The 19,891-nt window shown below is 47.5% G+C and overlaps 1 protein-coding gene across 2 annotated transcripts; it reads left to right on the top strand.

The window, feature by feature from the left end:
• Positions 1-4,162: 4,162 nt before the first annotated feature.
• On the top strand, positions 4,163-19,225 carry GOSR2 (golgi SNAP receptor complex member 2). Of its 2 annotated transcripts, XM_021551509.3 has the most exons (6): positions 4,163-4,239; positions 5,898-5,962; positions 7,994-8,102; positions 9,369-9,501; positions 12,240-12,380; positions 16,329-19,225. In XM_021551509.3, the coding sequence occupies exons 1-6, from the start codon at positions 4,211-4,213 to the stop codon at positions 16,488-16,490; spliced, it is 639 nt and encodes a 212-aa protein (XP_021407184.1). In that variant the 5' UTR covers positions 4,163-4,210; the 3' UTR covers positions 16,491-19,225. The 2 variants fall into 2 exon arrangements, with proteins under 2 accessions (XP_021407184.1, XP_085418179.1); XM_085562053.1 differs by lacking the exon at positions 16,329-19,225 and having other exon boundaries at positions 12,240-12,694.
• Positions 19,226-19,891: the final 666 nt, after the last annotated feature.

Raw genomic sequence — 19,891 nt, 5'->3', positions numbered from 1 at the left:
TTCATTAATAAGGTCAAACAGGCAGGATCAGCAGGGAAAAGGCATGAGGAATTCAGTCCTACATGAAGAACTGAGTTGTGTATAATCATTATTATGATAATATAACATTTATAGTGCAGTGGAGGCATGGAGCTACTAACACAGCCATGCAGTGCCTGCACCAAAAATCCATCAAGGTCAGTATTTCACCTCCAGCAGCCCTGTGTGGCCACCACCAGGGAAAGATGAAAGCATGAGGAAAATACACTTGCCCAGGATTCTCCAAACCTCGAAGCCATTTGCGTCTCAAAGATCCTTCAGGCTGGGAGATGCTGCAGTGCTCCTCACCACTGGGTATATTTTGTTTTTATTCCTATTCCTGCCATATTTCCCTGCCTCATTTCAGAAGGGAGGGAGGGAGTGAAACAGCAGAGATGTTCCTTGTCTCCTTCCCTTGGTCTGGCCTTCCCCATCCTTTCCATATCCATTTCCCTGGGATATTTATGCAGAAGGGAATGATGGTCTGAGCATTTGTGACTCTCACAGCCACAGATCAGTCTCAAAACTGACTGTGACAGTTGTGCAGAAACGTTCTTAATTTGGGAAGATGAGCAGGAAGGTGCAGTGCGTCTTTAAAAAGCTCCTTGCTCAGGGAGACCTGGGTCCAGCACATCACCCAAGAGCCCGAGAAATTTGATAGATGAGTCTCCAACATTCTTGTCATGTCTCCCCTTCTCGTTTTGCCCCCTTCCCCAGGCTGGAAGTGCTGAGAGGCGTGCTGTGAGGTCTGCCTTGTGTCCGGGAGCCTGTCAGAGCTGGGACATGCAGCCCATGGCCTGCAGCTGGACTCACAGCAGTCTCCATCAAGCACTCATCCACACGTCTCTCCCGGGCGGAATGCCCTGGGGTTCGGCACTCCTTTGTTTTGAAAGTCGCAGTTATTTGTATCAGCAAAGCATGCAAAGAGTGTCCCAAAACGAGAGGGAGGGGGAAGAGAAAGAGAGAGGGGGGCAGAGAGTTTCTGTGCCTCATGAGATCATGCTTAGAGAAGCAGGGAGTGATGCATTATTGGGGTCTGATACTAAACAGAGCAGCAGTGTTTTTGGGGAGAACCCCAAGTGCCATGGCTGTGAGTGGGACATGGGCTGGTGCAGGCAGAGCAAAGGAGACTCTGTGAGGATCCAGCTCTCCCTTGGGTGCTGCCAGGCTGCACAAGGCAGAGGAGAGCAATGGCAACAGCAATGGGGTTGGAAAGCTGCTAATGCACACAGGGTCTGCAGATTATGTGATAGAGAAAATCCCCCAGTTGGGGTTCTGGGAGAGCAGGGAATATAAAATCCTTTTTCTCCAGTAGATGCTACGCAGGAATGACCTGGGGACATGAGAGACAGTGATAAGTGACTCTCTCCATCCCCTTTTATCCTGTTTACAATACAGAGGCTTTCCTTGAACAAAACCCTTTTTTCCTCTCCATGCTCCTGGCTGTTGTGTCTAAATGAGCCAATTTGCTGAAGAACTCCTCCTGGAAGGACTTGAAGTCTAACAAGAACAGACGCTGGGTTGCAGCATGTTGTTTCTGGCAAAAATCAATTTCTTCACAAAAGAACAGAAATCTGTTCTTGTATTTTCAGTGCTTGCCATTTCATCAAGGCTCCTGTGATACCTCTCACAGCCTTGGCCAGGAGGGAATCCCAGAGTCTATTTCCATTCAACCTATTTCCAGAAGTGTTTGAAAATGGGGTCTAATGGCCCAGGGAAGGGAGAGCAAAGGAGTGAATGTGTTTGTTACTGCTGCAGTTAATGGTTTTGTTGATATGCTGTTTATCCTTGGGCTGATGTGATTTCTGGGGCTTGAGTTGCTGTTTGACATCCAGGGGATAATCTCTTGCCAGAGGCCTGGCTGGCTGCATGGCAGGGCAGGGCAGACTAAGTTTGATGCATCATCTGAGACACAAGAGATGGACCCACAGGGACAGAATCTCTCATTAATTAAAGATGTGTTGTTGTTTCCCTCTTTTATATCTGTGTGGTGCTCAGGGATGTGTTCTCCTGTGACAAGGCTGCATTCTTCAGGTGCTCACCCTGAACTGCAAATGAGCAACAACAGAAAGAACCCAACACTGGTTTCCCAATTTGCCCAGTCTCACATCAGGAGGTGTCTGCCTTTAACTTCCCCACCTCTGAAAATATTTTCTCACTTTTCCTCCATCATTTGTCATCCTTCAATAGCCTGAATTTTGCTGTACAGTTATTTTGGTTTTGCCTAAGTCAAATGCAGGACAAGGCTGCGAGTGTTGAAGGAAGTTTAGGACTTAAATCAGTGTATTTTATTCCATAGTATTAGAGCATTTTATCTGGATGGACTCAGTTTAAGACAATTCTTGTTGATAAAGCAGGTTTACCTCACATCACAGGTGGGACAGGCAGCACAAACCCAGAAAAAGGCAGAATCAGCTCAATATCAGGGGAATTCAAAGCCTGAGGAACAAGTATAAAATGACAATATTTATTAGAGGGAAGAAACAGTGGAGAAGGAGAGAGCTGAGTGTTTGTCTGGACCATGAGGACAGAGGCTACAGACTTTTCAATTGAAAACTGACTTTTCAAATTCAGCTGATCTTGTGGTATAGAGTTGAATGCTTTACAGAATACAAGCCTTTCCCAATTTTTCCCAATCAAACTCTTATTGGCATGAAGTTACATTTGTTGACAAGAACTATTTTCCATTAAACCACAGTGACAAGACAGAGTTATGGTCCTAATTGGAGCTTTTTGATCAGTGTTTGTAGCTGTGCCTCTGATATCCTGCTGCCCTAACTGGGCTATACCTTCCCACCACGTTGGTTTTTTTAATCATTCATCTCCTTGCTTTTCCCATGAAGTAAAAGTTGACAGGAATTCAGGTGGCTCAGCAGACTCTGACCACAAAGATATAAGGTGTAGTAGCCCAGTACATACAAGGAAGAGTTGTGGCTTCAACTGTAGTGGATTATCTGGTCCAAACAATGAAGAATAAACTAAAAAGCAGTCTCTCATGCAGCCCCAGGGAAAAGCTCTGTCAGATAGGGCAGGAACCTGCAGTTCCCCTATGAATGGGTAACATCCCACAGGAGAGAATTTAGTGTATCTCTAAGTATGGAGAAAAAACAGGATTATTAAGAAAGCAAACCTCTTTGCAGGATGGACACCCTAAACTGACCTTGACCATGTGGGAACAAATCTGTGAAGTGCAGGCAGTTCCCTGGCAAAGAAACACTGAACAGGACAGCAAGACACAGTGCAGGACAGGTGTAACAATGGTGAAAGAGCAGAAAGAGCTGTTTTAGAAGGGATACCTGGAGGTAGGATTCATCCTGTGAGGAGGGAGGTATCAGCTCAGTATCTGCATCTCCAGGTGTGTTGGTCACTGGATTCCCAGAGCTGACCTCGGGAGGTCCCACCTGCAGAGCTGTGCCCTCGGCATCAGGAGGGTGTGGAGCTGCTCAGGGGAGGAGGCCCTGGAGCTGCTCCAGGGCTGAGCCCCTCTACATGGAACCACGGTGGGAGACCTCGGGGTGTTCACCTGGAGAAGAATCCAGGGAGAGCTCAGAGCCCCTTCCGGGGCCTGGAGAGCTGAAGAGGCGCTGGGGACACGGGATGGAGGAACAGGACACAGGGAATGGCTTCACACTACCAGAGGGCAGGGATGGGTGGGATATTAGGCAGGAATTGTTCCCTTTGAGGGTGGGCAGGCCCTGGCACAGGGTGCCCAGAGCAGCTGTGGTGCCCCTGGATCCCTGGGAGCGTCCATGGCCAGGCTGGTCAGGGCTAGGAGCAGCCTGGGACGGTGGAAGGTGTCCCTGCCATGGCAGGGGACAGGGGCACGAATCCACTCCATGCTCCGGTGCGGGGGATGCAGTTCCCCGACCCCAGGCGGCTCTCGCAGCTGACCGGGAGGCTGCAGCCGCTGCTCCCGACGCTGCGGACGGAGGCAGCCACCCACGGATCGTGTGGGAAGGGCCGCCCGCAACCGGCCCCTCAGGGCTCTCCCGGCTCCTCCCGGCCCCTCACGGCCGCTCCCGGCCCCGCCCCGCGCGCGCCACGCCGGTCCTGCAGCGCCCCCTGGCGGCCCGCGGGGCGCAGGGCGGGCCCGCGGCCCGGGGCAGGCGGAAGCGGAAGCGGAAGCGGCGGGAGGCGGTGGCGGGGCCGGAAGTGGCGGGAGGTGACGTGTGCAGAGCCGAGCCGGTGCGGGATGGAGGGGCTGTACCAGCAAACCAACAAGTGCGTGAGGGACTGAGGGGGGTGAAGGACTGAGGGGAGTGTGAGGGATTGAGGGGAGTGTGAGGGATTGAGGGGTGTGAGAGATTGAGGGATTTGTGAGGGACTGAGGGGTGTGAGATTGAGGGATTTGTGAGGGACTGAGGGGTGTGAGGGATTGAGGGGTGTGAGAGATGGAGGGATTTGTGAGGGACTGAGGGGTGTGAGGGATTGAGGGGTGTGAGAGATGGAGGGATTTGTGAGGGACTGAGGGGTGTGAGATTGAGGGATTTGTGAGGGACTGAGGGGTGTGAGATTGAGGGATTTGTGAGGGGCTGAGGGGTGTGAGGGATTGAGGGGTGTGAGAGATGGAGGGATTTGTGAGGGGCTGAGGGGAATGTGAGGGATTGCGGGGTGTGTAAAGGACCGAGAGATTTGTCAGGGCTGTCCCATCAAACCTGCCATGTCTGAAGGATCGGCGGCAGCGCCTCAAACCGCGTGTGAGGAGCTCGGGCCGGGTGTGTGGGAGCCCAGGGCCGACACCCACAGATCTCAGCGCCCTTGGAAAGCATTTCCCCACAAAACCCCATCCCGGAGGGAGCAGAACCCCGAACCGCGTGTGCCACGTCAGCCCCAGGGCTCGGCCGGCCCGGGGCACCGGGAACGGTGATTCCTGCTTTATTAAAGCACGCCCGTTTATAAGGATTTTTGCAGCTTTGAGGGGTCTGCCACAGTTTAAACCACCTTTGGAGGCGTGTGGCTCCTTGAGGATAAATCCCACATCTCACAGATTATACCGGTCTGGAGAGGGGGGAGTGGTGTGGGAATTGCAAAATAAGGCAAAAATTCTTGCGGTTCTTCTGGAAATCCATGTGGAATAACTCATGGGAAAGGGGCCAAAGGACATAGCTAAGTCAATATTCCAAATTTCCGTGGTAATTTGCATCTTTGTGGGGCTCTGTTAAGGGTGGTGGGGTGGTAAGAGACTTCAGTTGGATCTTACGTTGGATTGTTGTTTCTCTGTCACTGAATTATAATAGAGTGACCCTGTAGGGAAGAGCAGGACATCCTGCTGGAGATCTGGAAATGCAGGAATGTCATAGCAGCTGTTATGGATATGGGGACTGATGTTCTCCTGTTCCCATTTCTGTAGTGCCTTATTTTGTGACCAATGAATGGTTCAGGCTGGAAGAGACCCTAAAGCCCAACTAGTTCCAGAAGAATTTAACAACCATCAATACTTTTTTTTTGTTTTGTTTTCTTATGCCACTGCTTGTCCAGCAAGTAGTTTTTTCTTATATTTACAAGCTTTTCATTTCAGTTGATGCCTGTGAATTCACATGTTGTGACACCATGAAAATCATGCCCACTGTCATCTCCAGACCAAGCTGAACAGCTGTTTTTTGTAGAAAAGCTGTTCTGTGCTTTTCATAACCTTCACCTTGATTTCTGTTTTTAAATGAAGTTACTTTGTAGGTGCACATGAGGTGAGAGCATAGCTTGCTTCCTGCTGAGGAGCTGGTGGTCAGGGATGGGCTGTCTGCTCTGACACTGTGTTGCTGATTCCTGTGCTCTTCTAAAAAGTGCATTTCAGTAAAAGAAGCAGAAAAGTGAGGTGCTGAGGAATGATTTCGTGTCTGTTACCTGACTTCTCTGTTCATTTTGTTTTTATGTCCTGATAGGCAGGTCCATGAGGTCCAGTCTTACATGGGGCACCTGGAAACTTCAGACAAAGAGTCAGTGCACTGTAAGTAATGAGGGAGGTTGATTTAGTTTGCATCTTTAACCTTGTATGCCTTCTCATTAAATTTACAGTCATTATTGGAACAAATTTAGCTCCTAAGCCATTGTGATCAGCTGCTGAGACACGTCACCAATTCAGAATGCATTGAAATTGTGTTGCTGTTTAACTTCAATAAGGTGGTGTTTGTATGAGCTCAGACCAAAAAAGACAGGACAAGAATTTGTTTCATCTTCCTGTTATAATCCTTTAACTGTCACAGAGTGCTTGCTGTGGATACTTCTTTACTGTTGTGGTAGAATGCCAGAGTTTTGGTGCTGTTAGATTTTGGAACTCATGGTCAGGGTGTCTGTGCAGGCCTTCAGCACAAACAGATCAAAGCCCCCACAGTGATGCACTCGTGGAGGTTTTTGAACACCTGGAATTAATGAACACCTTGGTGTGGTGTTCAAGAGCTGCAGACTGAGAGCGTCTCTGGGCTGGTTTGTGAGAAGCTGAGAAAGCTGAGATGTGTCTGAGCCTGCCCTGCCGTGGTGTTATTCCCTCAGCATCCACCAACTGGCAGCTTTCCCCTAAAGATGCTCAGTGCACTTTTGGGGAAAGTGCTGTGATTTTGTGTGCAGGAACTTCAGCAGGATGCTCCTGACATTGGTGCTACATTAGAGTCAGAACCTGTGATTCCACCTTGTAGGAAGTGTGTAGAACCATTGGGTGTGAAGTTGCCTCAGTAAATTTGGACTATAACCCTGTGCTCATAAGTGACTGTAATAATGAGATGCTCTGATATGTGTGGCAGGACTTTTTACCCCAGTGTAGAATTGGCACATGTATTTGGGACCTATGTTTGAACCCTTAATTCTTGCATGAGTCACTACTAATGGGTTTAATCAGGAACTTCTGAGGTGAAAGGACACTGCATTGACTGGATGTATTTCTGCACATGCTCCCTGACTTCTCTTACCTTAAACTTATTTGTGAAACATGACTGGGCTCTAGGAAGGGCTGTGATAAACTTCCTATCACAAAATAGTAACTTACTAATTCTGGTTGTGGTTTTTGTGGTGGCTGTATTACTCCTACAATGCCAGACTTCCCAGGCTGCTGTTCACTGGGGGTGATTTTGAAAGCCCTGAAAATTAGTATAATTTGCCATTTTGCTTCTATTGCTTGAGACCATTTCAAGAGATAGCATTGTGTAGTTTCCATAGTTTACAGTTGGTTCATCAGTTAACATAAATGAATAAACATATGTATCTCTATCTCTCTATATAAAGTTACTAGTGTGTATTTCAGAATTTATGGAAAATAGGATTATCCATGGTTGAAGAGGAGGAATAGGGGCCAGGAAATCAAACTTGCATTTTTTTGCCTTTTCCAACTTGGAGCAAATAGTCCCTTCTTGCTCAGAAAAATGTCTAGTGGTGTAGTTTGGTCTGACAAAAGTTTCTGTAACTGTTAGCTCTGCTGTGTTGGATTCAGCTGCAGGAAATGATGGAGAGCTGCATCAGGACAATTTCAGTCATTTGTCTCTGGATGTGAGCCAGTCACTCTTTTGCTATGTGAGCTCCAGGGGCAAAGACGAGGTCGTGTGTGCTCTTTGCTTCTCTGGGTGTTCCTGGGAAGTGGTTTTCTGGGAAGTCCTGGTGTGTGGAGTACTTGGCAGGTGGTTGATGATGCTTCCTGTTCCTGTGACAGCAAATCCTACTGAGGGAGCAGGAAGGGGCTGCAGGGGGAATGTGTGGGTTTGAAATCCTAATTCATGGAGCTGATGGGAAAAGAGGCTCAGATGTCTGGAACGAGCAGGGGCTTTCCTAGCTGCCTTCTCAGAGGAGGAGGGAAAGGTGAGAGTGTCAAATCACTGACCTAAAGAAGTGACATTTCATTGTATTTATAATTCTCAGTTACCTGATTATTTTCATCCAGTAAAGATTTGCATCTGCCAGGTTTTGCATATTCCTTTGAATGCTTTTGAGTGTTTGCCTTCATCAGATTGCAGTTGTCTAATTCAAGTCAAATCCTGTTTTTATTTCCTTGCAGTGGTAGAAAATGAGATTCAGGCAAGAATAGACAACATATTCAGCAACTTGGAACGTCTGGAAATCCTGTCCAGCAAAGAACCTCCCAACAAGAGGCAGAGTGCCAAACTGTGAGTTCACTGCTTTGCTGTGATTGTGCAGGGTAATCTTTGTAATTAGTTTAATTAAATTTACTGAAACCCTTTGCCTTTTGATTTGTGTGAAATCTTTATACTTTGTATAACTGATTTCTGTGCAATACAGTAGCAAAATTGAGGCACAGAGGCAAAATCACTTTCCTGCATTCAACCCCAGGCTCATGAGAATCATTAAAGCTGGAAAAGGCCTCAAAGATCATCAGGTCCAGACTGGTGATGCAGCTGGATTCATGCTTTGTTCTCAGATGAGCAGAACATCTCTGGATGCTCTCTCTGATACTTGGTTTTAATGGCATTTTGGTGGTAGAGAGTAAAATTTCTTCATTTGGTGTCATTTTCTCTGGGCCATTTACCAAGATGTTGTTGACTGAAATAAAGAGGTTTCTAAAGTGAGCAATAGTTTGAGCAAGAGGTTGGACCACAGACATTAGGACTTGCTGCTCTTAATTAATTCTGTGACTCAGTTATTAATGTTTAATCCAAAAAAGTACTTGTAAATAGTAGGGGTGGATTTCATGTCACCTGTATTAAAGAAAGAGGCCAGTATCTGAAACAGTAATTGATTTCTTTATAGAATCCTGGAATAGTTTCGGTTGGAAGGGGCCTTAAAGATGGGTTCCAGCCCCTCCATGGGCAGGGACACCTTCTACTAGACCAGGATAGTCTGGTGATCAAACATTAAATTTTATCAATCATTTAATCAGTGTAATTCTGGACATTATTTGTTTCAGCCCAGTAGAGATGTCAGAGCTGTCTCCTGTATTACCCAGTGACTTTTGAGCTCTTTTTAATAAAACCTCAAAGTTCAGAACATTTTGCTAATTAAAGAAACTGGAAAGCATAATCTTTAATGTGAAAGGAGAGGGTCAGAAAATAGAACCTGTACAAATGCTACCATCTTCCCAAATCTGTGTTAAATGAGTAATGGATACAGTTACATAACACCTGAAGAGAAAATCCATGGGATAGGATGTCCAAGACAGCTCAGGAGTTCTGCTTCACATTCTGTCATTAGCCTGAAGGCTAAATAATTGATTAAAGTGAATAATCACTTGTGTAGTAGAAAATTGAGACAGGGAGGTTGTAGGTGTTGAATTTCAGCCTAGCATTGGATGTCTTGCATCTTGTAGTGAAGTAGAGCCCATCGTTCCTTGTTATTCATTGCTGTTAATTTGCAATGCTCCTTTGCTGGAACAAAAAGCACAGAAAAGCAGAGTGTTTTTGTGCTGCTCTTTGCAGGAGAGTGGACCAGCTGAAATACGACGTGCAGCACCTGCAGACAGCCCTGAGGAACTTCCAGCACCGCCGGTACCTGCGGGAGCAGCAGGAGCGGCAGCGCGAGGAGCTGCTGGCCCGCACCTTCACCACCAACGTAAATATCCCTGCTGGGGCTCCCTGTGCTCCAGCAGCTCAATTCCAGCAGGGGGGAGGCAGGCAGCGTGTAAACAGGACTCTTGGAAGCTGCTGAGAGTGTGAGTAAAGGTAGAGAGGAATCAAAATATGTCGGGAGAAAGTACCGCTCCCTTGAGGAAAAGATGGGCTCTTAAGATAACAGGAAAAGGCTCCAGAATGCTCCTCTTTTATTCAGTGCAATCCAAAGGGTCAGTGAGGTAGGTACCAAAGTGTCCATTTCACTTGGATTTGTGTCAAATGTCTACCAGATCCTGAGATCTGTAAAAAGCCTGACTTATACACACCCCAGCAGCAGGTGTCAGCAAACTTCAGTGCAGCCAAACAGAAATCACACAGCTGGGACAAAGCCCTTGTGTTTATGCCTAAAAATGAGTCAAAAGTTCCTAATAACATGAATGTGTTTCACTTGCTCTTGTTAGCTCCTCCATTGGGAAGTCCGTCCAGTGCAAATTGCAGGAGGAATTTTGCTCTGAATAACGTAGGCTTGCTTTCAGATTTCACTTTTCTGCCACTGAAAAGTTAGTCTTGGGGTTTTTTTGGGTGTGGTTTTTTTTTTTTATTTTGTTTGAGTTTTTTTGTTATGTTTTTTGTTTGGTTTGGTTTTTATTTTTTTGGCTTTTTAATACTATTTTTACATTTTTGTTTAATTTCCCTCTTTATTTCCCTTCTTTGTTAAAGGCATCTCACCTAACATTTTGTCAGTCATTGTCAGGACAAGAAAGAAAGAAAGTGAGCAATCCTAATTAACTGAAATTTGGGCAGTTTAATGCATTTTTCAAAGCCTGCCATAAAGATAACATCTGGTATTTTGTTAGCTATTTCAAAATTATAAACAAGGCTTGAAATGCTGCAATTTGTTGTTTTTAAACACTGTGGTGTTTCCCTGCAAGTAGGGACAAGTTTTCCTTCAGGAAAATTTGCAGTTCAGAAACAAAAACTGTGAGTGGAACAGTTTTAAAGAGCAGTAGCAGGCTTACAGCATGCTAACCCATGGGCAAATAGGTTATTTTCTCCTTCAGGGGTTGAGAGGTATGGTAGATGAAAAAAATAATACAAAGTATGTATTTCTTTTTAACTTGCTACAAAAATGTAGCTTTAAAATGGTCCTTTAATAGGAAATTGATGATTTATTTATCACTTATCAGCCTCTCTAGGTTTCAGTTTTCCACAGTTCCTGTTCATACACTCCCCTATTCTATCAGAGATGTCAGCTGAGTGTCTGAGTAAATCACTTCAACTTCCAGAACACATCTTTAGGAACACATCTGTAGCAGTGTTCTGAACAATTTGCTTAATTCAAGAGTTAAAAATGGTATTTATCTTTAAAGCCTTTCCTGTACCTGGAGAAAATCACAAGCAGCAAAACAGAGCTCTGCTGCCATCCCGTCTCCTCGAGGAGGGTCACAAATCTACTTCTCTATTTTTATCGCTGCCTTAGAGTGGATAAAAAAAACTTTGTACAGAAATGAAATCTGCTGGTTTGAAGGCTGTTAAATAACTGGAATAAGAGCCATTCACATGGAAATCTAAGTGCTTCTGCTCAGAAACTTGTGTGAGCCTTGGTGCTGTGTTCACAGGGGCCCAGGTTTGTATGTTCTGCCACAGCCCCTTCATCCAGGGCCCCTGAGAGCTCTGTCCCTGATTCTTCCTTCTCCAGAGTGAGCAGACCCCCTGCCCAGGCAGGGCAACACCAGACCTTGGGTCCTGTGTGGCATTTTCAGATGAACATTTGGGGTTTTTACCAAATGTTCAGGGCACATTGTGCTGTATGTGTGTGCCACCTGCAGCTGCTGGGCACACCGAGTGCCATTCATTCACATGACTGTGAATTCTGCCTTTGGCTGGTTCTTGTTCTGAGCACCTGGAGCAGGTGATCAGTGTTCCCAACACTTGCCCCTTACCAGTCCCCAGTTCCTGCTCTAAACCATGTGGGAGTAGTGAGCCATTTCCTTGCCCCTCTGGATGGAGTGGTGTCCAGAAACAGGGACCTGGAGGCCTTTGGCAGACAGGGGTGATCCCATCCCTGCTCTCCTGTGTAGTTCAGGTTAGAGTTTTACCCTGTTATTTCCAGTTCAAGATTCCCAGTTCCTAGTTGAGTGAATGCATCTTTTCTGGAAAAACATGAAAAAATACTAATTTTTAATTTATTTTTTTTTAAATAGGGCCTTGGGTGATGAGTGAGCCAGAGCTCAGGGAGCCAGGCCCATGTCTGTTTGGCCTTACTGCCAGATATTTGTACTATTTTGTAAATGTTTAGAATGTCATCTCCAAACATTTTTTCAGGCTTTTTGTTGCTCAGAAATGTGGTGTGAAATCTTCCACAAGTCCTTCACTTGCAGTGATCAATGACTAAGCACCTTCTTGGTGTTTGACACCTTGTTAAAGACCTTCTGTTAGCTTTGATGTTCTCTTCTGCAGTACCCTTTCCTACTGAGATTATAAAAATTCTCTGCTTTTGCTCTTTTCATCCTTGAGATCTCATTACAGTTGAGCAGCTGCTCAGCTTTGCCTTTTGGCTTCCTCCGTATCTTCTCTAAATTACTCTTTTCACTCAAATATCAATGTTTTATTTAAAATCACCATGAAAAAAAAAAGCGTAAGCACAGTCCTGGCAGTCCTGTTGGGTTCTGGCCGTGGCTGCTGGTGCATGTTGTGTTTCTGAGTGAGCAGGTAACCGAGTCCCTGCTTTCCCCACAGGACTCTGACACCACCATCCCGATCGACGAAACCTTGCAGTTTAATGAATCCCTGCAGAGTGCCCACCGAGGCATGGATGAGCTTATTGGCAGTGGCACCAACATCCTGGCGGGGCTGAGGGACCAGAGAGTCACATTAAAGGTGGGGGCATCATTTTTTACCAGAAAGACCCCACATTTTTCTGTGTTCATGCTGATCAGGCTAAGTAGAATCTATATATGTATTGTCTCAGTACATTGCTCTGAGCTGAGGATGCTGGAAAGGCCCAAACTTCATTTAAACAACTTGAAATCTTTATATTTTACCATCTGTTAGGAATGCTTTAAAGATCTCTTGGGGCTGGCTGGCCTTCATCTGCAGGGCAGCATCTGGAGTGCTGAATGTTATGTTTGTTTTTATTTGGTTGATTGTTGCTTGTTTGTTCAGGTTCAGGACGGGCAGTCACCGGCTGGCAGGAAGATGTTGGTTCAGATTAGCATCACTCAGAGCAGCCACAAAGCTGCTGTAGAGCACTTGTGATTAAGATTAGTAATAAAGATAATGCACCTCAACAGTCCCTCCTTCTCTGCTGACAGCAGCTGCATTTCTGCATGTCTCTTCATAGCAAATATTTGTCTTTTATTTTGTAGACTGTTGAAAGTGATGGTCAATTCTGAATGAAAAGCTCAAGGATACAAAAAACTTTTTAATAAGAACTGTGTGGGGAGAAACTGGACTTGTGAAAAAGGCAGGGAAATGCTCATTGTGTTCATCTTCAGATGGGGATAACTGCTGTTCTCAGTTTTGTGACACTGTTTTGTTTTCAGATGTATTTGCCAGATTTAGGCATTTTTAATGACATAAATTCCAGATTTGGTCAGGTCTGTCACACGTGCAGCTCCATGGTGTGGCAGGCAGTGCAAGCCTGGTCTGCACTGAGGGAGCTGAGCTGGGTGTGCATGGGCACTTTGCTGTCCTGACCCAGGGTTCCAGGCTGCCTGGTGTTCTCTGAGCCTGCACAGGACCAGCACAGGTCCAAAGCAGGCTGCAGCTCCTTCCCTGCTCCCTACTCTGGTGACCAGGCCCTGCACCCACAGATCTTACGTGGAGAAATCAAAGCAGAGTTTGAAGCTGAGTTCTTCCCAAGATGAGGTTTAGCTTCTGGTTCAGCTCACTTGTTCACTGACCTGGTAAGCATGGATTTGTTTTAAGACTAGGCTCATTACTAGAAAAACCATGAAGAAAACTTAGTGGGTGGTTCAGTGTTCATTGCAGAGGAATGGTGTTACTGAGCAGTCTGGCCACAGGAGTGGTGGGGAGAGGGAGAGGTTCTGCTGCCAGCTCATGAGGAAAAGGCTGGAAGGACTCATTCCTAGTGCCTGGAGGAGATTGGGGTTCTGAATGCTTTTTGGGAAGAGCACCCTACTTGAAGTTCCTGCATCCCTGAGAGGATTGTAAACATTTGTCTGCTGTGTTGAGCACTGGGCTGCTTTGGTGACTATTCACATTGGCCTGAACTATCCAATCATCAGTGTCCCTGTGCTGCACACAGGGAATTGGGGTTGATTCTCCGAGCTGGGAAATCACTGATCCAAGGTAATCTCTCATGAGGGACTGGATGAAGCACATGGATTCTGGAGGGTTCCTGAGAAGAAGGTGCATCCCAGCACAGGAGAGCTCACAGGTGCCACAGAGGAGCCCTGGCAGGACCTGGTGCCCTGCAGGGATGGGGAAATGCTGTTTCTTGTAGCAGCACCAGCCTTTGCTGCCTGGCTGGCAGTGACTGCCTGGGTCCTGCTGGGTCTCCCTGGGCCTCCTGGCTCTTCTCCAGCCTTTGCCAGGCACGTGAGCTCTGGGCCAGCCCTGCAGCAGGGAATTGCTGGCTCTGTGCTTTTGGGGCCATCATGTTCCTGGGTGTTCAGGGGCATGTTGTTTCTCCCTCACGGGTGAAGAGATGTCTGCTCATGTTCCTTTTCCCCTTAACTCAGTTTTTCTTACACTGACACAGACTTTGCTGCCTGAGAACATCTGGCAGAAACAGCTGGTGTAGAGACAGCTTACAAAGAGAAATGGGTTAATGTGTGATCATGGAACATGCCATGTTGGAAGGGCCTCCCAAGGATCGTTGAGTCCAGCTCCTGGCCCTGCAGACACCCCAACAAACCCACCCTGTGCATCTCTGGGAGCATTGTCCAAATACTCCTGGAGCTCTGGCACCCTCCAGGAATGACCATTCCCCGGGGAGCCTGGGCAGTGCCAGCACCCACTGCAGGGAGATGATTTTCCTGATATCCAGCCCAACCCTCCCCATGCCCAGCTCAGCCATTCCCTGGCTCCTGTCCCTGTCACAGAGCAGAGATTGGAGCTGCCCCTCAGGAGGAGCTGCAGCCCCTGGGGAGGTCTGGCCTCAGTCTCTTCTGCTCCAGCTGAACAAGTGCTCCTCCTGTGGCCCCTCCAGATCCTTCCCCACCCTTGTATCCCTCCTTTGCACACTAATAGCTTTATTCTCTGTAACTTTGTGTATATTGGGTATAAATAGACAGGTATGGAATGAGTATTGCTAGATTGTCCCTTTAACTGATCCAGCTGTACAATTCCACTGTTCCATGACTGCAGGAATTGAAGAGTTTTTCCTTTCTATTGTTTGCTTTCATTTTAAAGCTTCATATTTGGTTTCTGTTCTCCCAGCAAGGTTTGGTTTTGTTCTGAAGCACTGTGAAAGGATTCTGCAGAGACAGGGAGGTGCTGAGCCTGAGAGCAGTGTGCAGGGTGTTAATAGGAGGTGTGGGAGCTGGAGAAAACTGATTACTTGGGACTAGCAGAGACACACCCGATGTCAGTGAGGGACTTGAACTGCCTTGAATTGACACAAGGCACTGATGTAGTTTGGCATTGCAAATCTCTGTTTTATGGACTGAGAAACTTCTGCATGTGAGTCTAATAAGTTGGTCTAAATTCTCTCCTTGGAGAGCCTTTCTGATGTTTAGTCAGGTTAGTACTCAAAAAAATCCCTATTTTCACATTTTCACTCTTTTGAGACCAAAAATAATGTGGACTAAAGAAGAGAGGCTGAAGTTTTTATTTCAAAGTCAAACATGGGATTCAGCAGTGTGATGGGAATCTGTGCTGTTGACCTGGCTCAGAGATGAAGGCAGTTTACAGCATCCTTAAGTGGGGTGTTCTCTCAGGGACAGCCCAGCTGTCACCGTGAGGGACTGTCCATTGTCCCTGGTGTGGCAGGGCCCTCCTGGCAGTTGCCCTGTGCACACCTGGGTGTGAGGAGGGTCCTGGCCAGTGTCTGGCTGTGGCTCAGTGCTCTGCCTCCCACAGGTGGGTCACCATGTCCAGCTTTCCAGGAAGGGTCCTTCTCACCTCCTATGCCACCAGGACTCTGCAGCCCTGAGTCCTCTCCCTTCTCCTCACTCAGGGCAATATCCCACCCTGACCTGTGCCTGGAGCACATATCTGTGCCTGTATTTCATACTGTTTCCTCCAACCACTGCCCTGAAATAAAGCAGGAGGGTTCCTGTTGTGTCCCTGCTGCTGATCTATTGGTGGGATCCATATTCCTAATAATATCAGGTGTCCTGCCTTCAGCACCCTGTGCTTTTCTGTGGAAGGATCTCAGGGAATGGCATTAATTACACATTTATCTGCCTTTTTTCTGCTATTTACTTTGCCTAGTGTCTGGACCTTCTCAGTCTGAACTCTACAGTTCAGTTGGTATGAACTACACTTTAGCAAGGGGAGCTCTACATAAAACCTTGGCTGGTCTTTTTAGACTGTGACTGGAACAGGACCAGCAGAACTCTTACTCCTCCCAAAGGAGTGCATTTTTCTGAGACACTTTTTATCTTGTCTCTGTCCAGACAGATTGTTTTGTCTTTAACTGCATTCCTGTTCATGTGTATGAATTAATTAGTCCAATCACCCAGTTGTTTCCAGGGTCCCGTGGCCACCTCCTGTGGAATGGTAGGGATGGTTGGCTGAGAGAAGTTCCATAGATTAGAATCCATCACTCAGCACCAATGATGAAGTACCCTTGGACTGTGGAATAGGAAGGCTCAGAGCATGAGGGTGATTGTGTCTTTGCTGTGTTGTTGTCCTCAGGGCACTCACAAGAAGATCCTGGACGTTGCCAACATGCTGGGCCTGTCCAACACGGTGATGCGGCTGATCGAGAAACGCGCCTTCCAGGACAAGTTCCTCATGCTGGGGGGCATGGCCGTGACCTGCCTCATCATGTTCCTTGTTGTGCAGTACCTGACATGAGCTGCTCACCTCCTGCAAGAGGACTGTCTCCAGAACTGACTTTCCTCTGGGTGCTGCTTTGGATGAGCCCTTCCCGTGGACTTCAGAGTTTACAAATCCCACTTGGACAGTGTCACGTGGAAGGCACGTCGGGAAATGGATGTGTCTGGGGATGCTGTGCTTGAGAATGGCCCTGTGAAAATAACCCTTGGCCTTTACTGCTCTCCCCTCAAGCCTGCAGGTTTAATGGTCTGATTAATAGGAAGCAGAAGTGAAGATTGTGCCCAGCTGTAGCAAGGCAGGAATGTCCCTTTGGGCACACAGGGATGGGAGGATGCAAAGGCACAGCCTGGGATGCAGCGAGTCTTTCCTGTGCTGGCCAGCACTGACCTGACCCCTGCATTTTACAGTGCAAGAATGGCACAGAGAATTTCACAGTGTTCATGGACCTGAGTTCGGCCTGTGGGACTGAGTTTGCAAAAAGATTTGGGAAGTGAAGGGCTCCCATCTGCTGTTCCATTTGCTTGGAGGAGGAGGATGTGTGGGAAGACTTAGAACACGGTTATAACCTCAGTTACCTTCACACACAGTATTACCCAGCACAGATCTCTGGTTTAGACTGAAATGCTGCTCTGCTCCTCTGAGGGGTGTTCTGGTCTCTCTCTGCCCTGCTGCTTCCCAGGGGGTGCTGAGTGCCATGCTCCCTCCTGCTTCCACTGGGATGCACGTCAGGCCTGTGGTATCTCCCCAGGCCTCCTGCCAAATCCAGCCTCCAAAACTGACATTTCTAATGCCAGAGCACAAAGGTTTGGGGAGCTGTGTTAATTTCCTGAGGTGCTGGTTGGGTTTGGGGCTCTGGAGCTGGAACTTCTGAGTGGATGGAGCAGGTGAGTCCCCCTGTACTCCCTGGAGGTGTGGGATTATTCACAGAGCTGGAATGAGTTCTTCACACCAGAGGAATGGTGGGATCAGCACAACAGGCCCTGGCACTGAAAAATCAGCTTGGTCAGAGAGTTTCCTCAAGTCTGTGCCTTGGGATGGAGATGTCCCCACCCTTGGGAAGGGCATTCCCCTTTGTACCTGTGGAGTCCTGTGAAGGACACTCAGATGTGCCACCTCCTGGGGGTGGTGCTGGCTCACACTCATCACCTTGGGGTCATTCCCTGCCCCCAGTGAAACACTGGAGCTGTGAAATCCTTGTCTCAGCCTGGCACCACCCCCCCTGCAGCCTGGGGGTGTCTGATAGAGGGGCCATCCTGGCATTGTAGGCATCATCCATTTCAGTCACCCCACAGATCCTTTCCTATCCCCATGTGTAGCAAGTCTGGAGCATTCCCTGATGTCTGACAGTGGCACAGAAGTGTCATACCCAGATAATGTGGCCTTGTGCTGGCAATTCCTTCCCTGTCTGGAATAGTTGTGGGTCTCTGGATTAGTAACTAATCAGAAGCTCTACACTTGCTGACTGCACTGGGCTTTGCTTTCAATATGTGATCTGTTGCAAACTGGGAGGAAGGGTTTTAATAATTGAAAAAAAAATTAGAAGTAATTTGAGGGAATATGGACCATGAGACAGGGCCATGCTGGTGACCAGAGCTGGGGTGGGGCCCAGCCAGACACCCAGAATGGCCCCTGTTTATGGGCTTCTCTATTTATTTGATATTTCTGAAGTGTTTCCTGCTCTTGGAGTTCCGTTTGTCCAGGTTTTCCAAGAAAATAGTGTAGCAGAGCAAACATGGAACTGGTTTTCATTTGAGCCCAAGGAAGTAAGGAATTAAAAGGAAAAGAGGGTGATGGAGCGTCTGTTTTGCTGTGTAGTAGGAATCATAAATCCAAATTTGCCTGAAATTTCATTTGGATATGAAATCTGATGGATTCAGCCCTTGAGAGGGCAGCTGAGCACTTGCAAGGGGTCCTGGCAAATCTCAGTTCTGATGAACTGATCCATTTCCACTGCATTTTACAGTGTTGGGGTTTAGGGTTTAAGGCTGTCATTGCCTAAAGTTTCTTTAGTTGTGACCTGTTATAGGAGGGTTTCTCTTACACCAAGGTGGGCCTCTGGCCAATCTCTTTTCCTTTTGGGCTGTGGTAGGAACCGTAAGATACTTGGAACTGGATTTTTTTTCCTGTTTCTGAGCCTAGCTTGGCATTTTAATAGATGCTTTCCTGTTGATTTTGCCTTCTGAAGTCTTGTCCCTGCACAGGCTGGTTTCCCCTTGGTGAGCCAAGTGTCCTTGCTACCCATGACACCCAAAGGTGACACAGGGGGCTTGAAGGAACCACCTGGGGAACTGGATCTGGGGACATGCGACATCAGACACGTTTGTGGTGCCTGTAAATCCAGAGATTCCAAGGCCAGCTCAGGTGGTTTGTGTGATACCCAAAAACCTGCATGGCAGTGGGACATGGCAGGGACATGAGTGGTTCCTTCAAGCCCCACATCTCCCCTTTGGATGCAGTGGGAAATGAGCTGGAGCCCTGGTGGGATTGTGGTCTCTGCCAAAGGAGATGAGCTGGAGCTCTGGAGGCTTTGCTGCTGCAGCTTGGTGGTGTTTCCTTCATCACCAAACACTCACTTCTGCTTCCAAACTGTGGCATGAGTTCCAGCTCTGGGGTGAGCTGGTCTCAGGAGGGGACTCTGGGAATTCACTTGTCTCTGGAATAAAACTTTTTACCAGTATTTTATACATAAAGGAGCAAGGGTGGGACATGATTCATGTGATGTTCTGTGAATAAAGATTTTTTTCCAACCAAAATGAAGGTTTTGGTGTTTTTTTACCTTAGCCAATATAATAAACAAGCAGGACCAGCTCCTGGTTCAGTGTGGATGGAGGAGGGGGCTGCAGGGGAGAGGGCCACGGAGCTGCTGTGGGGGGCTCCCATTTGAGTCACAGTGGGAAATGGGTCCCACTGCACGGGGGTTGGAAGGAGCAGGAGCCTGTGCTGGGCCTCACTGGTCAGTCTGGTGGGATGTGCCAGGCTGGGGCAGCCCCAGAGCTGGTGGTGGAAGGGAATGGAAATGGGTGGGTGATGGAACAGGAGTGGGGGGCAGCTGGGGGCACATCCAGGCCCCTGCTGTGCTCTGCCCACTCCCCCTTAGGGCCTGAGAGGGGCCAGACCTTCCTCTCCCTCTCTACCTGGCAGTGATGCAGCTCAGGGGGTTCTAATTAGGAAAAGTGGAAGAAGAGCTTGGAGAGCAAAATGTGGTTGTTGATAAAGAGATTGTGGGTTTAAAATGTGAGATCAAGGGGTTGGGTTTCCTTATTCTTGCTCTTAAATTCTGTTTTGAAGTAATTCCAGTCCCCACAGCTACAAAACACTTACTAAATCAGAAAATACCCAGCAAAGAATGCAGAAAGCTGTCAGTGCTAGATGTATGAACTTGATGCAGAGGTGGGACCAGCCCATGGCAGTGCTGGGAT

This window comes from Lonchura striata, chromosome 27, assembly GCF_050655825.1.
Source record: "Lonchura striata isolate lonStrDom1 chromosome 27, ASM5065582v1, whole genome shotgun sequence".
Lineage (NCBI taxonomy): Eukaryota > Metazoa > Chordata > Aves > Passeriformes > Estrildidae > Lonchura > Lonchura striata.
This window is presented reverse-complemented; position numbering and strand designations above follow the sequence as displayed.

Coding starts and splice junctions, on each gene's coding strand:
- GOSR2 (XM_085562053.1), top strand. CDS start 4,211: ATGGAGGGGCTGTACCAGCAAACCAACAA. Junction 4,240..5,897: donor CTGTACCAGCAAACCAACAA/GTGCGTGAGGGA, acceptor ATGTCCTGATAG/GCAGGTCCATGAGGTCCAGT. Junction 8,103..9,368: donor AAGAGGCAGAGTGCCAAACT/GTGAGTTCACTG, acceptor TGCTCTTTGCAG/GAGAGTGGACCAGCTGAAAT.